At 39.4% G+C, this 21,169-nt stretch overlaps 1 protein-coding gene across 2 annotated transcripts in view; it reads left to right on the forward strand.

Annotated features, from left to right (window-relative positions):
- ALCAM (activated leukocyte cell adhesion molecule) overlaps positions 1–13,309 on the forward strand; it is a 124,763-nt gene extending 111,454 nt beyond the window's left edge. The window contains exons 12-17 of one of the 2 annotated variants that reach the window (XM_049824730.1): positions 821–949; positions 1,673–1,711; positions 1,990–2,107; positions 4,049–4,105; positions 9,131–9,245; positions 11,014–13,309. In XM_049824730.1, coding sequence (XP_049680687.1) covers positions 821–949; positions 1,673–1,711; positions 1,990–2,107; positions 4,049–4,105; positions 9,131–9,218 — 431 coding nt within the window. In that variant the 3' untranslated portion in view covers positions 9,219–9,245; positions 11,014–13,309. The remainder of the gene's footprint in view (positions 1–820; positions 950–1,672; positions 1,712–1,989; positions 2,108–4,048; positions 4,106–9,130; positions 9,246–11,013) is intronic. The other variant, XM_049824731.1, reaches the window with a different exon arrangement.
- Positions 13,310–21,169: the final 7,860 nt, after the last annotated feature.

Genomic DNA, 21,169 nt, shown 5'->3' on the forward strand with positions numbered 1-21,169 from the left:
GCAAAGCACTGCCACATTTTGCCTTGGCAGGAAAAATAAATGAGACATCTATACAAGCAGTCAGAGACTGGAAGTACAGTGCACAGTGCTCCTGTAGATTTCATTACTCCATTAGGTTTTGCTTCAATCCTACAGAAATTATGTATAGCTGTCAAAATTTGTCCATTTACTTGAAGCTACAGGGCAGGAATTGTCTTGAAGCCATACAAATGATTGAAAATAATTTTCTCTGGACATTGTATTAATCTAAGAATGATGTACAGCAAATTTAAGGAACAACTTCACATCACTTATTACAGATACTGCCGGTATTACTAAATACGTGTAGCTTGGCAAAATAATGCTTAGTGTAGAAACAACTTGGAAAGCTAGAACGTGGGAAACTTACAGTGATTATTTTCCTTATAAAGACATACATGAAAGACAGCTAGATGGAAAGAAATGAGACCTTAGGAGTTTGGTTTGGGGTTTTTCTTTAAGAATTTTGTCACTTGGAATATTTTTTAAATGGTCAGAAGAAACAAAAGCAAATACAGAACGTGGTTAACTGTCTGAAAAATGCCTCTTTATCAGTGAGCTTACAGTGCACACTATACTAACTGTAGCTATAACTGGATATCTTGGCCAAAGTGTTTTCTTGAAAATATTCACATTACCATTTAATAAAATAATCCATTATTTCTGTTGCTAAAATTGAAACATTAGTTGAAAGCTATTTCCCTCTGAACATTTTCAATGTGTAATACAGGTAATGCGTGTATTGCTCTTTGTATTTTTCAAGGATACTAATCTTCATTTTTTTTTTTACCTTTTCAGACAGAGGAGACCAAATATGTTAATGGAAAATTTTCCAGTAAAATTGTAATTGCTCCTGAGGAAAACGTGACTTTAACTTGCATTGCAGAAAATCAGCTAGAAAGGACTGTGACCTCCCTGAACGTCTCTGCTAGTGAGTGTCTTCTAAAGACCATTTCCTTATAGTGTCATATAAAGTATCCACGCTTCACATTCATATGAAGAGTAGGTTTGCACAGTAACGTTGATACCAAGATATTTATCCTTTTTCTCTCAAGTCAAGCAATTGTAAATCCAGTCTGGATCAGTAGTACATTGATGGCTTTCTGGATGAAGTCCCTTAGTCTTCATGACTCTCTAGGCTAGTTATCTCATGTATGCAGTATGTTATTTACAAAAGTAAATAATATTACAAAATAACATTACCACATGATAGTACAAAAATATTGAAAAGTAATACATTAGTTATGAGACAAAAGTATTTATTATTATTATTAACATCATCTTTTAGTCCCCCAAATTCCAGTTTATTATTACTGGTATGACTTGACTCAGCAGAAATCAGCCATACTGGGCTTTAATCAAATATCACTTTTCAGTGACAAAAGGTGGTGAGGAGCTACGGTTTGTGGAAGAGAAGCACAGAAATACTGAGTCAGAAATATTTCTGAGATTACAGGTTTTGAATAAGATTCTTCAATTTGATATATTATAGTTACAAAGGAAATACTTCTGCTTAAAGATAAGATTAGTTGCCTTGTTGTTTGGCAAACACTGCATTAAGTTTCAGTGTTTCTGTCATTGCCGTAAACAGGCAATTAAAGGTGATATTCAGGCGTAACACATTTTAATTTAATTTTAACATTATTCGTTTCAGTAAGTATTCCAGAATACGATGAGCCAGAGGATAGAAATGGTATGTATGGTTTTCTATCTCCGTAACTCTCTGTTGATTGTCGCAGTTCGAGACCTATGTTGTGTCACTGAACAATTTCCACAGTCCGTCCAATTTGGACTTGATATGAAATAGCTGGTGCCGTGATTGACTAAGAATGTGACTTTCTTGAAGCTTTAAATGTGTTTTTAAGAACAACGCCTACTTTTTCTAAATTTTGACTTTCTGACCCCTTTTCTTGTTGCTGACTGAAATTCTTTATCATAGGTCACCTCATTAACTTTTCTTCTTTGCTTCAGATGACAATAGCGAAAAGGTTAATGACCAGGCAAAGCTAATAGTGGGGATTGTAGTCGGTCTTCTGCTGGCTGCTCTGGTTGCAGGTGTTGTCTACTGGCTCTATGTGAAGAAATCAAAGTAAGAATTTATGGAAAACTTGATACTAAATTGAAAAAAGAATAACGATAAGCAGAAATGTATGTTTACCTGTTTTCCTTCCTGCAGCATTCCAGTAGCCTGAGTAGGGAAAAGTTGTTACAGTATGTGCATTTAACAGAGAAAGGAAACTTGGTACTTCTGATCGGCTTGTCCTAATGCTTAACAGGACTCATCTCCTGGAGGTGGTGTTCCAAGACTTTTCATAGATCATCACTTGTAACGAGGTTCCCTGTCCCGACAGCCAAGTCTGTGCCGATTCTTGCATTTAAATATAGTACCTGCTACTTAATGGTGGGATGTTAACTCTGTGTGGCTTTACTGGTACTAGAAACTGTCCTCATTTAGAAGTTGGGTAGCTCGTTTGCTTTAAAAACGGAATAAATTACAGAATAAGTCGAAACCATCTCAGGGAAAAGAGAGATCCTTAATTCATTTGTTCATATATATACTCTGAGATCTCTGAAGTAAAGCTGGTAAAGACAGACCTTGTGTTGCTAAAAATCTAGAAGCTATCATCCAAATTAGTATGTTTTAGCCATCCAGGGCATAGAACAGGATTTACCAGTGAGGCCTGCTTGCTTTCGAGTTTCTTCACTATCACACAGGCTCGCTTTTAGAAAATAAACAGGATCTCAAAAAGTAACCATGTTTCTCCATCCTTTTAAAGATGGCCATGAATGTATGTCATTTGGCCTTACACATTTGCCTCCAGGGAGACCTGAGGGCAGGCTTGCTCTCTGAAGGGTTCCTTACCCTGCTTCTTAACAGGGAAGATTAAGGTGCATAACATGCACAAATCGGTACAGGTATAGAAGCAGTCTTAAAGTTCAGTTGTTCTTTCTATGACCTTTCATTAAAATTAGATCAAATGAGATCTAAAATATACCAGTGGGCTTTTACTATGAACAAATGTGTTTTCACTGATGTGAAAGTACAACAAGGAATTCTCCATCTGCTTGAAAATACTCTTTTTTGGATAATACATAAGGATTTTACTACAGCCATAACTGAGTAGGTTTTGGAAGTTTTTCAAATGAAGAATTGCTATAAATTACCCAAGCACAGAACCACACTCAAATATTAAACAGGGAAGAAAAAAAAATATTTTTTGCAAAGCTTATGCTTTTTCTGGTAGAAATTAAAAAGTCATCATAAAGTTGAGCTCTTCCCACACTTTGCTACTAGTATAATAATGTCTAGAATAATTTTCTTTTGTCTCTCCTTTTTGAATATGAGAATGTGGAATCATGAAAATGTGGTTCACTGGTTTGAGTTTTTTTGGAAGAGGTGGTTTGGGTATAAGGAGGGCAGAGAAGGTAAAGTATCTTTTTTTGTACCATTATGTAGCAGGGGGAGAGCTAACAAGAATCATAGACTATACAGCATGTCCTTTGCTTACTTAAGATAACTTTTTCAGCTTCAAAGATAGGATACAGCATATTCTAAATGGACAGCACTTCTTTTGCTCAGGCTCAACTTCTCTTCTACAAGCTTAGAGTAAAAATTAGAGCTAGAATTGATTAGACAGGTTCACTGGGAACAAAATAAAAATCCCTTTATAGTTAAATGATAGTCTCCATATTTGATACATGGTTGCTGGCCTCTGAAACCCTTAACTGATGCATCATCACTGACAATCTTCTGTTCTCAGCATATATTTAAGTTGATCTGTTGTTATCCTCCCTGCTTTCTGCATGCCATACTTGCAAGAGCAAGCAGAGTGTCAGTACTCATTCTGACAAAGTTCTCATTACGAATTATAACCTAGAAATCAAAGTAGACCTTGCAAAAAGCACCTTACACCTTGAGACACAACCTGTGTCTAATCACAACCCCTCCATCTCGATACAGGCCAACAGTTAGTAGTTATTTTTTGAACCCACCCTTGAACAGTAACTCACCTAATCTCTATCCCCAAAGTGACGCCAAAGGAAAGTCTGAGAAGGCAGCAGCACAGAACTTTCCAAGTCTGCCGAGGCAAGAAAAACATTACTTTTTTTCATTATTGGTGTTGTGGTTTGTATAATCTTCTATTGTCTTGTCATCCACACTAAGTAGGAATTATATTTGTAGCCTTGGAATATATTCACAATAAGTCACTTACATAGTTATTCACTGCCTCAGCTCCGCTTGATGCAAAAGCTGATTACTGCCACATATTCTTTTCACTATGAATATTATCCCATAAATCAGGGACTCATCTGTATTCCACATCCTGCAACCAGCCCCCTCTTGAATAAAGAGTTGAGGCCACCTACCCCAGCATGCCATGTTTCTCCTTCATCTGAGCAGAAGGCCAAAGACTTGTTTTCTACTACTTTCTCCTTTTTTCCAAAAACGATATTTTTAAACTAATTTGCACTAAACAGAATATAACTTAGCACATCAGAATATTTCTAAAATTTTTCTGTCAGACCTCAGTTGAGTCATTCTAGGACACCCATCTTCAGTAAACTCTTCATAGATGAAATTTTCACCTTGCCAGAAACAGCTGAGAGTACCGCAGAAATTAAAGGTTTAGAAAGAAAATAATGCACCCAGCACCCTCTGTCCCTGTTCTCTAGGCATGGAAGTTTTGTCCCATTTTTTGCTCCTTGGGTTTGGAGGTGCACCAATCTCAAGTCACATGAGGCTAGATCAAGGTTAAAGTGGTTTAAAATGCAGTGAAGAAAAACTCAGCTGGGCAAATTGAAGCACAGCAGCAGTCTTAAGATTGTTCATACTCAGAGCACACCAAACTCTTGAAATTCTTCTTAGGTCACAGTAATCAAGAATGTTACTAGTATCTCTGAAACTGAACACTTGAAGCATAACAATTCTGCTTTTCTGATACTTTATGAGAAATAAGCATATGAATCCAAATGTGGCAGGCCAAGTATGTAGGACACTTGCTATACGTTTTGAACAAGACTCAGCATTTGTACTGTTTTTCATGCAACTCCCTTCCAGAGAGAAGACAAAGTTACAAATATCTCTGAAAGTGTCAGTTCATCTCACAAGTCTTCTATAAAAGCGGCACAAATTTAAAAATAGTCACTCGTTTCTTGATGACTGGAATATTTTTCTGGTATCTCTGCCTTTTTTCCTACTGATGGACATTTGAAAATAATTGGAGGAAGTGGAACGCAAGATTGGGGTAAATAGAAAGAGGTTGCAGATAATCCAGATTTGGATGTATAAGACTGTTAGCTCCTGGAAAATCTTTTGCAACAGTGCAGTTTAGTGTCTAACATGCCTTTCAAAAGTAATGGAAGCTTCAGTGAAATTCGTGGCTCTTGCCTCAGCACCCAGAACTACACCGATATGTCTTCTCTTACCTATCAATCACTATCGCAAGCCCGGGTAACAAGGACAAAGAGCATGGCGGCTTTCCTTCCTTAAATAGTGTTGAGAGTAAGGCCTAGACTTGTGAGATTAAAAGAAATCAGGAATTAAAACCCAACCACAATTTCTGGGTCATCGATACGCAGTCTGTGTTTACACTACAGCAGGCAAAACAATTGAGGTGGAAAATGGTCCTTATATTAAAAACAATGCTATGAACAGTATCTAAACAAAATCCATGAAAACAACAGCCCCTCAGCACACAAGCACACTCCGAAGAAAACTAAAAATCTCACTTTGGTGCTACTTACAGAGAGATTTTGATTAGGATTCCCTGAGGATAATTATTTTCCTGAAGAGCAAGCATAGATAAATGTGAAATACGAGTCGTAATTGTAGCAAGAGCCCAGAATGATCCATGTTTTACAAATGAATTTAAAAAAAAAAAAACCAAACAAAAAACAGTTGAGAGACATAAGTAAACTCATTCATACAACCAACTTCTCACTCTTCAGAACAACATGGCCAGAGCATGCTAAGGTGTGGGCATTGTTTGTGGAGCTGTAGATAATGTTGAAGTGTGTGAGATGGCCAGGGCAAAGTGGGCTGTCTTGCCCTTCTTGGCAAATCCTCAGGAATATTTCTGTCCATATTCGGACCGCGTTGCCCAGCTGCTCAGATATCATCAGGAAGTCGCTCTTGAGTTCCAAATAGAGCAAGCTAACAGGAGTTAATGCACAACAAAGTAAAGAACAAGTGTTGTTGAATGTTAAGCTGGCAAAGGACCATTTGTCCTGTGCCTCAAGTCACCTCAGGAAGCGATGGAAACCACGTTTTGAGCCATTTTCCTGTTACAAACCCAGGCCACGTCTGTGGAGCCCTGAGGATTGGTGCCATGCCAGAGTCGCCTACTCCTCTGCTGTTGGCAGAGCACTGCCAATGGATCACACTGCTGCAACTCAGTGCAAAATTACTCTCCTGTCTCTTAATAACACTATTTAGCACTAAAAAGGGCAGCAGTATTGCTTGTGCTGAGGTGGTGAATCTGCCTAGAGATCGGTATTTGGGCAACAAAAAAAAAAAAAAAAAAAAGTCAGCACGATCACTGAGCCACCAGAATTAAACTGCTGTATTTCAGTCTCAGGCACTGAGAATCTAAATCCATCTGATTGTCAGACATGAAAAACTGCTGCTGCTCTCATTTCAAGCAAGCGGTATATAACATCCTCCAAAAGAGTTCTGGATCACCTGCCTCTTTCAAAGTCAGAGGAGTGCTGCCTTTTAAATCTCCCATTTTCACACATTTTGGCTTTAGGAAAATAGAGGTGACATTTAGTGAGGGAAACAATTTCACTGAATGCAGAACTAAAATAGAACACTTTAAAAATCAAAACCCGATCACATTGCAGAATCTCCCAGGTTTAGTCATTGAATAATTTTAACCTAATCAAAGAGCAGTACTGCTAGTTACAGTTCCTTCTGCTGTTAAGTGTCAGGTCATGTGAGATTCAGTCTGCTTTGGCGACTGTAAAACTCCTGATAAGAGGCCCAAAAAAAGGATCACACCGAGCCATGCCAATAGTCTATCCAGTCCTCTCTCTTGTCTCCAAGAGCAGATGTCAGCGGTTACATGCGGGCAGATGTGCATGATACTGCTTTCTGGCCTCCAACTCATTTCAGCTCAGGTAATTTTGCTCAAGTCCAGATTCTTTCAGCTTTTCATCTCTTTCCCAACTGTCTCCAATTTTGTAAGAAAGACATTAATGGAAAAGAGTCATTAGCCGTGTGACAAGCCAAATCCTGTGCTCTACCTAAACCAAACATATTTTTTTTAAGTAAAAAAAAAAAAAAAAAAAAAAAGAGAAGTTTTTTAATTTTTACATGATTTATTTTGGGGGGTTGTTTCTTTTTTACTAGTATTAAAGATATTTGTGAAAGTTTCTTAAGATTGCAAAAGATCAATCTCTACCAAAGCACTGAATTTTCTTCTTCATTGCATCTCACATCCTTTTCTCCTGTGCACATCATGTGTTTCAGGTTTTGAATATCAGAAAAAAGTAGAAAATTACTGCACAATAGAAATTTACCACTGTAGAACAAGTTACTTTTGCGATACAATCTCAGCATTTTAAAAATCAAATTTGCCTGCGATAAGCAGGAGTTCATCTCTTTGCAGTAAGTAGGTTTGCAGCACAGACACCTTCCTGTCAGCCACACAGACATAACAGGGGCACTCTAAAACCAATAGTAAAAGGTAAATGCAGCTTTGAAGCATTAAAACTTAGAGCCCCGCAGGAAATAACCTACTCTAAACCCCAAAAGATTTTAGAAGGGTCCCATTCAGTGTAACCTGTGGGATTTGGGGCCCAGAATCCCGTGCCCCCCGGCTCCCCAGCCCAGAGAGCAGCATTTCGGCAGCGCTCCCCTGTACAGGTGCTGAGGGTTGGGTGCGTTTGCATCCCATCGGAAGCTCTTCTGAGACAAGAACGAAGCTGTACTCTCTTACCAGGCCTGTTCAAGGCTACTCCCGCCCAGGGCACGCGTAGTGCTTAGCCACCGCTAGCGGCCTTTGCTCAGATGGAGGATGTGCACAGAAACACTCCGCTAGCAAAAAATTCAGATCAGCGGTCTCGGGAGGTACATACCTGCATGGTGTCAGCGTGACATGTCACACTATCTTGCTAACCTGTGTCTTCATTGTATTTTGCAAGTCCGTGTCACTGCGGGTCTTTACCCTGAAGCAAGGGTGAGCATATGCATGAATCTGTCACAACAGACGTTACTCTTCTGTAGGGAAAACAAATTATCTGTAGAGAAAATGCCTATACGATAATCTGCTTTGACACAAGGGATTTACTTTGTCCCACTCAAACACATTTGCCCATTTACATTTTAAAAATTGTGGCCTTCAAAATGTTATCGCAGCACTGCAGGAATCTTTCACCTTGGCAGACAGCGCGAGGCTTCTCACACACTAAATGAATGGCGTAGTGGTTTTATTGTGCTAAGCTAAGCTAAGCACTTAACTCATTAATTCATCTCCACTACTTGCATTAAGGAAGACCTGCTATTTTAAATGAGACATACCTCTTTTTTTCCCCCCTCAAACATTTACACAATCTCTTCTTTATCCGAAGCTTGTCAGTCATAGCTAGCACAGATCTAGAAGCCCAAGTGGGGTTTTTTCAGTGTTGCCAGAATTTTCATTAATTTCTTCACATTTGAAGAGTTTCCGTTTGGCACGGGCTCTGAAAGTCAATTACTACAAGTACACAAAAGATTGCTATGTTGATCAAGATATCTTAGCCACACTTGTAACGTTTTAGTACGCCTTAAAGCAAACTCTTGTTTATTGAAACAAGCTACACAATTAATTTGTCAAGAAACATGGATCTGCACAACTGGTTCAACCTTACTAAGTATCTGCTAGCTCAGAATTCCTCAAGAAGTAAAACAAACATTCGCTGCCCTACTGCAGTACTTCCCTGGGGTACTAACACCAGTGGGGGAACTGGTGCTGTTGGCCTATTTACAGACATATGCAAGCCTATTGCTCTGCTCAGAACAGAACTGTAAGAGTTTTCTGTTTTACTGAGAGGGGAGGAGACAGTGGTGTTAATCTGAGGATGGAACAAAATGCTGTAGACGTGTAAAAATGACCTTATTTTTGCATTATAGGACAGCATCAAAACACGTAGACAAAGATCTTGGAAATATAGAAGAAAACAAAAAACTAGAAGAAAACAATCACAAATCTGAAACTTAAGAGAAAATGTGTCAGTCATCATTCCAGGTAAGCTGTTTCGTATTGCAGCATTTAACATCTCTTTGTCCACCATTTCTCTCTAGTGATCACAGTGGTAGCTTGGAGTCTGCTGCTCACCTTTCGGAGGTTAGGCACTGCAGTGATTTCGAGTGGTGTAGTATTAGGACAGACAGACTCAAGCCCCAGGCCCGTGGAGAATTCATACCTGCATACGCACATATTAAAAAAGCCTGACATTTAGACATAACTTAGTACTTGGCTTTATTTTAATCCACATATGTGGGGAAATGAAAACACAAATTAGTATAATGTATTGCTGCGGTATACGTGTGCGTGTGTATGTATATGGAAAGTATGTTTAGGTATAGTTTAGAATGTTCTGAGTTATGACTCGAAATGTTCACAGGATCCTTCTTCCCTTACTGAAAGCAATAGTTTCTAAGTCCTTGGTCAGCTTTCTTTATTCATCATGACCGCAAAAGGCATGAAACTTTCCTTAGAACAAAATCGTTCTTTTACTCTAGTCTTCACATACTTATACTATTATCGATTTTATCCTGGAAAGAGACACTGTACATTAAGGTAGTAACAGGTATGAAAGTTTCCCCAGCTGGGCTCTGTATAAAATAAATTGTATATAAATAATTAGGTAGATGCAGAAGTTCTGTTAGGAATTACCGGAGCACTACAAAACACCAACAGCACCACCCGCTGTTCATATGTATATACACCACTGCTGCATATATAGATAAATGCCACTGCTGCATCTCTCCTCTTAGTACCCAAAGTAGGGGTTTAGACCATTTTTCTGGCCAACTAAGGCCATTTAAAATTAATACTGAGGTAGCACAAGAGTGTGGAAACCAGCTAACCATACAGAGGTTTTCCGAGTTAGTCATCAACTGCTCTTAAAAATGAGAGTAGTACGTGTTCAGTGGTGCTGCGTTGCGAGTTCCTCAACAGGAAAGCTGTAGATGGCCCTCATTTTCAGTGGTCTTAAGTAAATAGCATAGCTACTTGAGCTAGCAGGGTTTTAAAGCCTATAGTGGAATTATGACATTTCACACTTAGATAAAATGTTTCTTATTTGAATAAAGACGGCTCTCCTTAATAATTTCAATATGTTAGTATTGTCCGAAATTTTAAAGTACAAGGCGCTATTTTTGCACTAAATTTTCAGCATTCACTGCATTATAGAGAGTGATTATATAGTATATAAAGAGATGTAGCATTGCCGTATGCACTTTGCTGGCAATATCACTGTTTTACTAGTTTGGAAAAGGGAGTTGGGAATACCAAGAATTATGCCCTATGAATTATTTAAAAGTGGAAAATAAGTAAATTTGGATTTTGATAAAGTTGCAGTGTAAACACCCAGCATTTCTTCTGCAATTTTATGGGAATATTCTCTAATCTTTTTGGTTAGGGCTTGTTTTGTATTTTTTTTTCCAGACCTGGTACCTTCTGCAATATTGAGGTGGTTAGATGGAGCTGAAGTTAGCTGGGGGTCTTTACTGAACATAGGAGTTCAATAACATCCTGTGCCTTCAGGGCAATCTTTTACTCATTATTTTATTTCTTCAGATCAGTAGATCTACATAAACGAAATGGACATAAATCCGTTACTTACCAGATAAACTTACTGGATTTACTGAGAACAATATTGCAGCAGCTATTCTTATCGTGAAAGAAAGTACCATTCATGTAGCTGTTTATTTGAAGGTTAGATACTGAGTAGTTATGTTGGTTAACATAGTTTAAAATGTTTAACTGGCTTTGTCTTTCATATTTGCAGAGAATACATATAGAATTGAAGCATGAACGTGGATTGTATTTAAACATATACAAAGAAGTGACAGCTATTCATGGTTCAAGTATTAAACAGATCATACTACCAAGTTTTCAAAGGATTTTAGACACAATTATCTCAAGCTAAAAAAAACCCACAAACTAATTTTGGCAACAGCCATGATAATAGGTCACCATGTTGTGTTCTGTTTGAAATATTTTTTTGTAAATGTCTGCACTGAAGATTTCTTTTTGTTTGCCTTTATGTAAATTTTTTACGTAGCTATTTTTATACACTGTAAGGCTTTGTTCTGGGAGTTGCTGTTAATCTGATGTATAGTGTAATGGTTTTATTTCAATTGTTTTTATGACACCCTTTGAGCAGGTACATGTCTAATTCTGATTGTTATCAGTGAAGCCTCTGCTTTGTAGCAAGTACCTAGAGTGTAAGATTGTCTTAAAGGAAAATGTCAAACTCCTTTCTCATTCTTTGAAATCACACTAAAGAGGAAGGGTGACAGCTGTGACAAGAATAAACTAAATTGTTAATAGAAGCGAACATTTAAAAAACCGTGCAAAGCTAAGCAGCCAGAAAGGGAATAAAGAATTTCCACGGAGAAGCTGGGTATTGAGCAAGGAACACAATGAAAAATTCCTAGCCTATGTAGACTGTGGCTAATAATCATCTTCTTCTAGAGCAAGACACACATTTTATTGATATATTATCAGTCGTCTTTCATGTTAGAATTAGGATAAGGAACTGGAATTCTGGATTAATTTTAATTCCTTTATGTTATCCGCTGCCTTAAAGTACTGTACCTTTTCTTCATTTCAAAAAGATACCAGTCAGAATTGGAAACTTTTTTTAAAAAGTGGTCATATCAAAGCTGCATTTTTTTTTCCACAAAAATAGAATATATATATTTTTTGTGTGTTTTTGTTAACTATGCTACAGATATTGAATGCACCTTGAGATAATTTTAGTGTTTTTAACTGGTACCTAATTTATCAAACAGTACATATAATTGTAACAATGAAATGTCTATGTATCTTTAGTTACATTCAAGTTTGTAACTTTATAAACATGTTTTAATGCTTGAGGGAATTTTTAGAATGGTACTGATAAGAAAATGTTTTAGGGTGAATGGCCAATAGAAAGTTGTACTCAAGGGAGAGAAGTTTCAACTTACGCAGGTTAGTTTCTGGAAGAAAGTAACAGGCAGCTTTGATGGAGAGGAACAGTAGAGTAAGCAGAACATCAGGTTTCCATTTACAAATATCCAGGGAAAAAGTAAGTTTTTATAGACTGGTAGGCAAAAATAAATAAATAAATAAAAGAATAAGATGGACGTTAGGAAATGTATTTTGCCACTTTTGCATTATTTAGGGGGAAGAAAACACTGTTACTTGTAAATTTGTAAAATGTTAAATGTCTGGGCAGTAGTGACTGATGTCTTAATAAAAGCTTCCTGTAGTGCATTGGCATGGATTAAATACATAAGATGTCCTATAAACTCTATGCTGTATAAAATATTAGAGGGAAATCCTGTTATATGCCTCTAAACTTTGATTTGTTACTGTTTTATTTGGCAAAAAGAAAAAAATAATAATAATCTTGGTCAATATTGAAACCAAAGTAAAATGGGGGAAAAACCAAAGTAATTTGTTTTGCATGGCTAAGCCATTCTGTTATCTCTGTAAATATTGTGATTTTTTTCTTTTTAGAATTTTGTTAAAAAAATTCTAAAATTTTTAAACACCTGTTTTTCCAAAATAAAACGTGAACACACAAAAAAGTTACTTTATATACAAATATATCTTTTTCTTTTGGTGCGAGAACACTGCCAAGTGATACACATTTTTAAAAAAAAAAAGAAACCCACAGTGGGCGTGACTCTAAACAGGTAAAGTTGTAAGAGAGTGCTGCGAAGGAGTGTGCAAACAGCACCTATCTTTGTTTATAACACTACAAATAGTTCTTAAATACAGAGAAGAAACCTCCAAAGAGCATAAGGGAAAGCATAGGGAAGGGCTGAAAATTTTCATACCACTGTCTGGGGAATACAGGGGAGAGGAGAAGAAAAAAAAAAGTCCTTCGACTTCCACAGCTACGAAAAAGGAATAACAGCTCCTCACCTTTTGGCATTCTGCTAGATCTCCTATGCACTTTAAATCATCAGTCCTGGGAGCCGGGTTTTTCACTGCTCCGAGTTCACTATAGGCACGTTTCAAGAACCAAGACCGCAAAAGAATTAATGTTTCTATCCATGCCTAAACGACAATAAAACTGAAGTATGTCTTCACTCGCTTGTCTGAAATCTCAGTTTGCAAGGACACGTATGAACACGAGGGAGGGCGCTTCCCTAGGGCTCGCGCTGTCGCCGACTCTCAAACCTGCAGGTGAGCCCCCGCAGAGCCTGGCCGGGACAGAAAGTCCCTGGAAGCCCAGGGGGCTCGGGCGGGGGGGGGGGGGGTCGGGTCTGGGTCTTCTCGGAGACCAGAGGCTCAGGACCTAGAGAGCGCAAGCCCTCGCTCAGAGAAGACCTTCCAAAAGTTGATCACGCAGGTCTCCACTTGTGACCTCCTTAAAAAATACCCTAGTAATGAATCTTGGCAGGGGGGTGGGGGGGTGTTCAAAGCTGGGTTTGTACACCCCTGTGGAGTTCAACTGCAGCGTACTACACACAGGAAGAAAAAACAATCCCTGGTCACAAATGGTTTAAAAGCGTGACAACGGGGAGTGAGCGGGAGAGAGCTGACCCTCTGGTTTTCAGGTCGGGAAATTAAGACAGTTTGTGGTGTCTGTTCACAGCCGTACAGGAAACCACCGCTCAGCTTGGAACAAACCAACAGGTTTGTCTGCATGCTGCAAAGGCAGCAACGTGCAAAAATACCCCACGGGCTTCCCAGGCAACTAACTCCCCAGAAGCAATAATACCAAAACTAGCTGTACTGCTGTGGATACGAGCCTCTATTAAAGCGCTCGCACAGAAATGTGATAATGGTGCAGCCAGAAGGTGAGGCCTTCTGGGGAAAAAAAAAAAAAAATAAAAAGGTAGTTAGGGTCAACCAAACAAAAGGCAAAGCGTCGGGGACATTTTGTACTGGTTCTGAGCGCTGCAGAACAGCCGCTCTTCTAGGGCTTTACCGCTGCTGCGCTGCTGGGGCCAGCCGCTGGTCAGAGCCTTAGCTAGTGTTAAACGCTTACCGGACGGCTCGCCAGTAAAACAAACGATCCGCACCCGATCGTCCGTATAGTATCCATGACTTGCCAACATCAATGCAGCGCTACAGATGGTTTAGGCAATATGTTACACCTCTTCCTGGACAGAGAGTTTTCATTCTGTCGTGTTTTGAAATACAGATATAAATAAGTAATTCTAAATTCTGTATCAGTTATTACTTGACCATTATGAGATACTAACATGAGTTTTATCCATATTGGTAGCAGTCCATCGAGGCAGACACAAAAATGAATAAATGTAAATCTGTTGTCTTTTTTTAAAGATAAATTTCTTCAGGGAAGATCCGATATTCACCTAATATCCTCAGCCGCTGGCTGTTGCTGTTAAATCTGATTTACTTGTACTACCACATGTAGCTGGATACCTTCCTGTTGACTTCATGTTTAGACAGCCATATGTATGTAATTATCTCCGCTAAGATTAAGCAGTGACATATGAAATGAGATCATGACCTCCTGTGTCAACCACATCTGTGCAAATGTTTTCTGGGTTTTGCTTTGACAAGAATGCATTGCCGTCCAGGTGTCTGCTTCCGCAAATTGCCCAATACAGGATTTTCAAACAGATTTCTCCTCCAGGCAGAAGATGGAGGGAATGCAGGAGGTACCTAACTTCTTCTAGTTACATACTTCTATCCCCTGAAGAGCAGCCACGCTCTTCTGGAAGAGGGTAGCATCCTCAAGGCGGCATAATTTGGTGCTGAGCAAGGGTGACTTCAGCCGTCCCTCACGGTGGTCTGCCAGGGAGCGAGGGCACCCCCTTATCGCAGCAGGAGGGGAAGAAGCGGGGGAAGACGGGGCGCAAACCAACCCACCCACCCACCCACCCACCACACACACCTGAACTGTGGATGCTTCGTGTGTAATGCAGCACACGCTTTTAATGACGAGTCGCTACATTTCAAATTATCAGAGAATCAGAAACTAAGCTTATTGCTTATTATCAAATTACGTCGAAGTCAATTTTTAAAATCAGACTAACTCCGTCCACCCAGCCACTCACAACTCTTTAAATGTCCCGTAACTCATACATTTTTCTCGTTTACATTCTAAATAGAGACATTTACTCTGTTAGCAGCAAGGCGTTCACTTTGATGTAGTAAGGAAATTCAGCCTGAAAAGGCAGAGCCTGACAATTCATTAAGGAATTTTGTTCCTTAATGAGAAAACAGTATTGTACCTCTCTCATCGCCGCCCCCCTCCCGCGATGTTTTGCCTGTTCTCGTGTTCCACCTGCTGATACAGGTAAGGCTTCCATCATCCTCTGTTCCCTGTTCTATTGCTCGTTTTTGCATCTCCTGTCACGTATGGATTGATTCTCTGCTGCACTCGCCATCATTTGCTTATTGGTAGGACAGTTAGTTCAGAAATGCCAAAGCACCTTGAGATAAATACCAGCACTTTAACACAACTATGAACATAAAATGGGCTGTGAAACAGGAATAAAAATAGAAATATACCCAACTTCCCATGCTTGGGCTTCTAAATGTTGGTATCCATTGTTCTGGAGTCCCCTGGAGTTTCCCCATTTTCAAAATATTGCACAAAATCTAATCCACACTACAAAGGCTCAACTGTATATACCGTAACATACCTATAGCACCAATGTGCCTAAGCCTTCTACTCTTTTTTTTTTTTTTGGCTAACCCTTTTGCTGTCACTCATACAACTAGAAATAATGTTAAATAAATAACATTAGAAATCTTTGTACGGGAACACCAGCACAAGTCTTATGTTAAAGGATATGTTCTTTTTTCATATATTTCAGTCCATGTAGTTGTGATGCAAGAATTTATTGCACGCTACCGAGCCCTGGACTTGAAAAAGCAGAGGGAAGAAAGTAACATCCTGTTGCTCTAAGTAGTAACAGATTAAATTCTATTTAAATACAGTGATTTCCTTTTGCCATATTTCCTCCCCATTTACTTCTTCTAGGAAAAAGCAGTCCCTCTCTCAATAGGAACCTACATTCAACCTTACTCAGAAAAACACTCTATATAATAAAGCTTATATTAAAAGAGGCCAACTACAAATCCAGAACTGGAGCAGTGCTTCTCTCAGCTCAAACTCGTATCATCCTAATCCTTCTTTCCCCCTGAGATTCTCACCAGAGCAGGCAAGTAATCACCTGCATAGGTACACCACTGATGACAATTTGTTTTCTCCAGAGCTAGAAAGCAAACACAAATTCAGACTGTGTTGTAAGTGTTCAATAATCTCTACACACCAGATCCAAGATTTCATTAATATTTGCATCTGTCACAAGATGAGCTAGTTAGCATGGACAACAGAATACATTTAAAAGGAAGAACATAATTGAATCTAAATTCAGGAAATGAAATTAATTAAAGAATCAAATAAAACCTCATAGACAAAATATTTCCACCAATTCAATTTCAGTGATGTTGATATAAAAGCTCTCTCTGTTTTTATTACTCCAAATAAAGAAAGATCACACTCATTTCCATGAATTTAAGAAAGTCAACACACACAACAAACACAACTGGCCAAAGTGACTGCACTTACTAAACAGAAAGAAACAAGATCTGGAAATCAGATCAGAGAGACTTTCTGACAAAATTAGAGTTAGCAAGATTACCAGCGTGTGGAACAAGGTTGCTTCAATTCTACGTGCAATGTCTTTCTAACCCCCACTTGCTGTACCTTGAAGTAATCCATTTTGCAGCGCAGTCTGGGTCTGCTGCATGTCTTCTGCACAGTGCCGGGTCCCAGATTTTCCTAATCCAAAATCTATCAATCGGGAACAACAGTAGAAAAGCAGTTTTTTCACTGAAATTTTTTAGGCAGGGATAAGAATTACAAGTTTGGCAAAAAACCACCAGGAATGGCTAAAAGCTCTTAAGAAAGTAACATTCATGGACCAGCTCCTTTCACACTGCCTCTGCCTGAAAAATCAATCCTTTGGTCTTTCAAAAAAGGGGCGAGGGAGAGAAGGGCAGAGTGAAATTGCCAGTAAATACGAGCATAACACACTAAAAGTTATCTTTAGCAGCAGCTAAATCTTTTTCAAGTGCAAATCTTTTAAAGGGGGGCGGGGGGGGCACAAAAAAGGAGTTGCAGTGGGAATGTTGCTGTGGTCACTGCCCTCCAGGGATGTAGTCCTTAGACAGGTGCAGTGCTCCATCCTAATGCAATCTCTGCTGCTCTCTCTGGAGTGCTCATTCAAACATTTGCTCTCTCATTATGTATATGCTTTTCCACATTTACACTAGCTAAAAGGCGCTAATAGCTATCACCAAGAATGCATCTGCATCCCAAGGCACTCAAACCTATCCTTTATGAAGCTGCTACCCTTAGTGGCCACCTTTAGCTCCAACGGAGAAAGCCATCAAATCTCTTCATGTAGCTCCAGAGAGGCAGCAATCTGTAGTATAGGGCAGAGGTAAATTCGACAAATTAACAAATCCATCTATTTCCATTTGCAGCAAGACAGAGATTTAAACGCTGACAAGTAACTTTAACCATTACAGAAAGCGTGCAGAGAGTTGGCATTAAGCAGGATATATTTGCTTCCAAAGTTTTAAGAAAGGTCTAATGGCTGAACCAGCAGAAGCACCTGGAGCAGAACTTGTTGAAGCACTATTCCAAGCCTCAACATAGCAGCAGATACCAAGAGAACTTTTTAAACAGTTCTCCAATCAGTACAATTCAATTCAAAGTTCAGATATTAACTGAGAAAAAAAACTTTCTTGTGATCTGTGAAAATAATCAGCCTGGACAGGATGAGCCTCTTCAACTCTAAGAGATATGGTGACCAAACACAAACCCCTCAGCTTCCTCACTATACATAATACTGCCTTTATTATAATAATTCAGCTTTCGATGCAAAAACATTTACATAAATTTACATGAGGAGAAGTATTCAAGTGCATTTCAAGGTATTATTAACTAGTAAATCCTTCTCAAATGATATTTTAATGCACTCATTTCTTTCATCCAACTAGATCTTGACACTAGACGCGTATAATAAGAAATCCAGCATAAAAATGCATTACTCACCATCCCTAAGAAATCCACTTGAAATAAGTGGCATGGCCGTTTGTTGCTGGCTGGGCATGTGGAAGAGACATGCCCAAAGAAGCAGTGAACATGCTGTAGTAAACAGCAAAGACGAGAGAATTTCTAAGTGGGAGAACAGCATCTCTGTTTCCACCATCATGAAGAGAATTTGGTGTGAAGATATCACAGATAGCACACCCGTTATGCAGTACTGATGCTCATCCACATGGGAAAAATATACGTTCTGGCTAATGCAAAAACTAACACAGCAGGACAAAGGTGGTAAGTGAGAAACTGTCAGGAACCGAGATGGAACAAATAATGAAATTACCCACAAGACATTAAAGCTGACCAAGAATCATTAGAAAAGATCCCAAGGAAATTAAATTGGGAAAGAGAATTTTCTCAAAAAGAAACTAAAACAACAGCTGTAAATTTCACAGGAAAGAAAAATAACAGGCTACCCAGAAAAAAATGCTGTCTGCAACAGCAGCTATAAAGTATCCAAACAGATTTGGAAAGCTGATTTATAAAGTTCCAAGTAAAAATTTGCAACCCGCTCCGAAACAAGTACCATAATCTGAAACTAACTGGAAGCGACATATTTCCCAGGACATGCGAGAGACCAAGACAATTTTGAGCGTGTAGGAACTAATGAGCTACAACTGAGAATAAAAGAGCTTTTAAATTAAATATGTCACCTTAAGGAAGAGTTCAAAAGATTGCAGACTACTATAGAAGACAGCCTAAGCAGGGGAGGAATCAAGATTGGGTTTTAGATATGTTTGCAGCACTTCCTTACTGTCTTGGGTTCTAGACAGACCCTGTCACGCAAGGTCCAGTTTCAGAAGAATTACCTGCTAGGTTGTTGCCTCAGGGTCTGACTCTCCTCCTTTACATTGCAGGCTTGAGACGTTAACTGATAGGGACTATATAGATTAATCAACGTATTACTAGTAATTAATAAATCAAATAACCTCATTAGCTAATGGACTACTGTTACCAATTTACATTATTTGGATTGCTATTACACACAGCTACAATGCTACTGTTTATCGCTGTTAAATCCTATTAACTACACACAACTACTGTGAAATACAAGTCTGCCCCCTTTCTCTCCCCACACCATTAAACATTAAGGTGCAAGCTATCGCTCTTGGCTCTGCCCTCCTACACCAGGCCTTTCCAAAGCAGACCTGACGGGTAGTCCAGCGAGTTGCCCCAAGGGCTCCCTCTGGCATCCTGGTAGCCTTGGGCAAGTGGGCCAGCTACGCTACTGTCTCTAAAAGTTCACACTCTTACTGCAGAAAAATCTGCCCTCCTTTTTTCTTTACCCAGTCTTTATCTTACTTTCCACCTTTCCATTTCTGAACCCACCTTTTTGCTCCCCTTGTACCTCCTTTTCTCCAGCCAGTCTCCTCCCAAATGAACAATCTGCTTCTAATTACTTCTTCACTGGTCCCAATGCTGATACATCTGTACCCAGATTCAGTGCTTTCGTTATCAGTACTGCAGAAATCTTAGCTTTAACTGGTACTACTGACGAGAGTTACCTAACGAGGGTGGCCTGGCAAGACAAAACTCCCCTACAGCTGCCTGGTTCACACTGGTTAGCTTTAGTTTACATGCCCTCTGAGACAAATCACTCTGCTTGAGACTTGATACCACCACCTGGTTCCAGTTAAGTACAAGCACTTTTGTATCTTCCGCATGAAGAGCGTGCGCATGACAGCAACTTGTTTTTCCAGATTGTTTCCATTTGCATACGCCATCCTGCACTCTCTCAGCTGATGGATTACAAAGTATTGCCCTTGATGTGCGCTTTGGACAATCCGCAGGTTTCCTGCAGAGACCTCAGAATAAAAGGTCTGCTATTCCAGCAGGACATGTTGCTCCCTCCCATAGGTTAACTGAAAGCCAGCTGAGGGAGGACAAAATCCATAGAGGTCATGGCCAAATGAATCATTTGTGCGATAGACAGAGGTAGCCTAGCTGTAATGTAGCACAGAAAATGAGCTGATTTAAATCCACAACACAAATTCAGAGGTTGCAGAAATGTTTTGCTCCCATCCCCTTGCCCCCCAAATAAAATTGACGGCGCATCGTTAACTACACCGAGGATGCAGCAAAGCAAAGCACTGTGGAGAGAAAGCATCCGAAGTTGCACCAGTGCCTGAAGTAACCAGTGGAAGCGGAGCTTACTACTTGGAGCAGAGAGCGATGTTCACCCTCTCACACTTCTGGTGCCTGAGCTAGTGTGAGCGAACGTGCTCCGAGGGAGAAACTCTCCCGCATGAACACATCTGGGCCAGGGGAAAGTTTTAGGTACACTGTGCGATATCACAGTTAACATTAATGGGGGTTTGACTGTAGACAGTTAACTCTATTAGCCACAAAGATCAAGCAATCATCGCAAACGTACCCTTCCGATCCCTAATCATTCTTGAGGGCAGGCGGAATTTTGTATTTTGAACTAGCTGTCCGCCTTCCCTCATGTCAGAGATCATTTCCTTCCAGTACAGTCTCAGCACCTGGAGAGCAAGGCAGCGTTAATAGGTTTCTTTTCCCCCTACTGACACTGAACAGCCTGTAATTAATCACACTGTCACTAGATCCTATTCTGAGGAGAAAAGTAAGCTAAGCATTATTTATATTTCTAAATATCTTAGGCATTTACAATATGGTTTTAACAGTTGATACGCTGAATTTCTCTGACACTGGTTTGAATGGCTAAATGACAACAGTTTAGTACGTGGAGATCTGCTAGCCATTTCTAAGCCCTGGCTGGAAGCACCCAGGCTCAACAAAACAATTACAAGAATTGTTTTCTCCTTTTCTTCCAAAATCTGTTCTCACTAAAAACCCAAACTCCATTACCATTCCAGGTAACGTTACGTTG

This window comes from Accipiter gentilis, chromosome 21 (genome assembly GCF_929443795.1).
Source record: "Accipiter gentilis chromosome 21, bAccGen1.1, whole genome shotgun sequence".
Lineage (NCBI taxonomy): Eukaryota > Metazoa > Chordata > Aves > Accipitriformes > Accipitridae > Astur > Astur gentilis.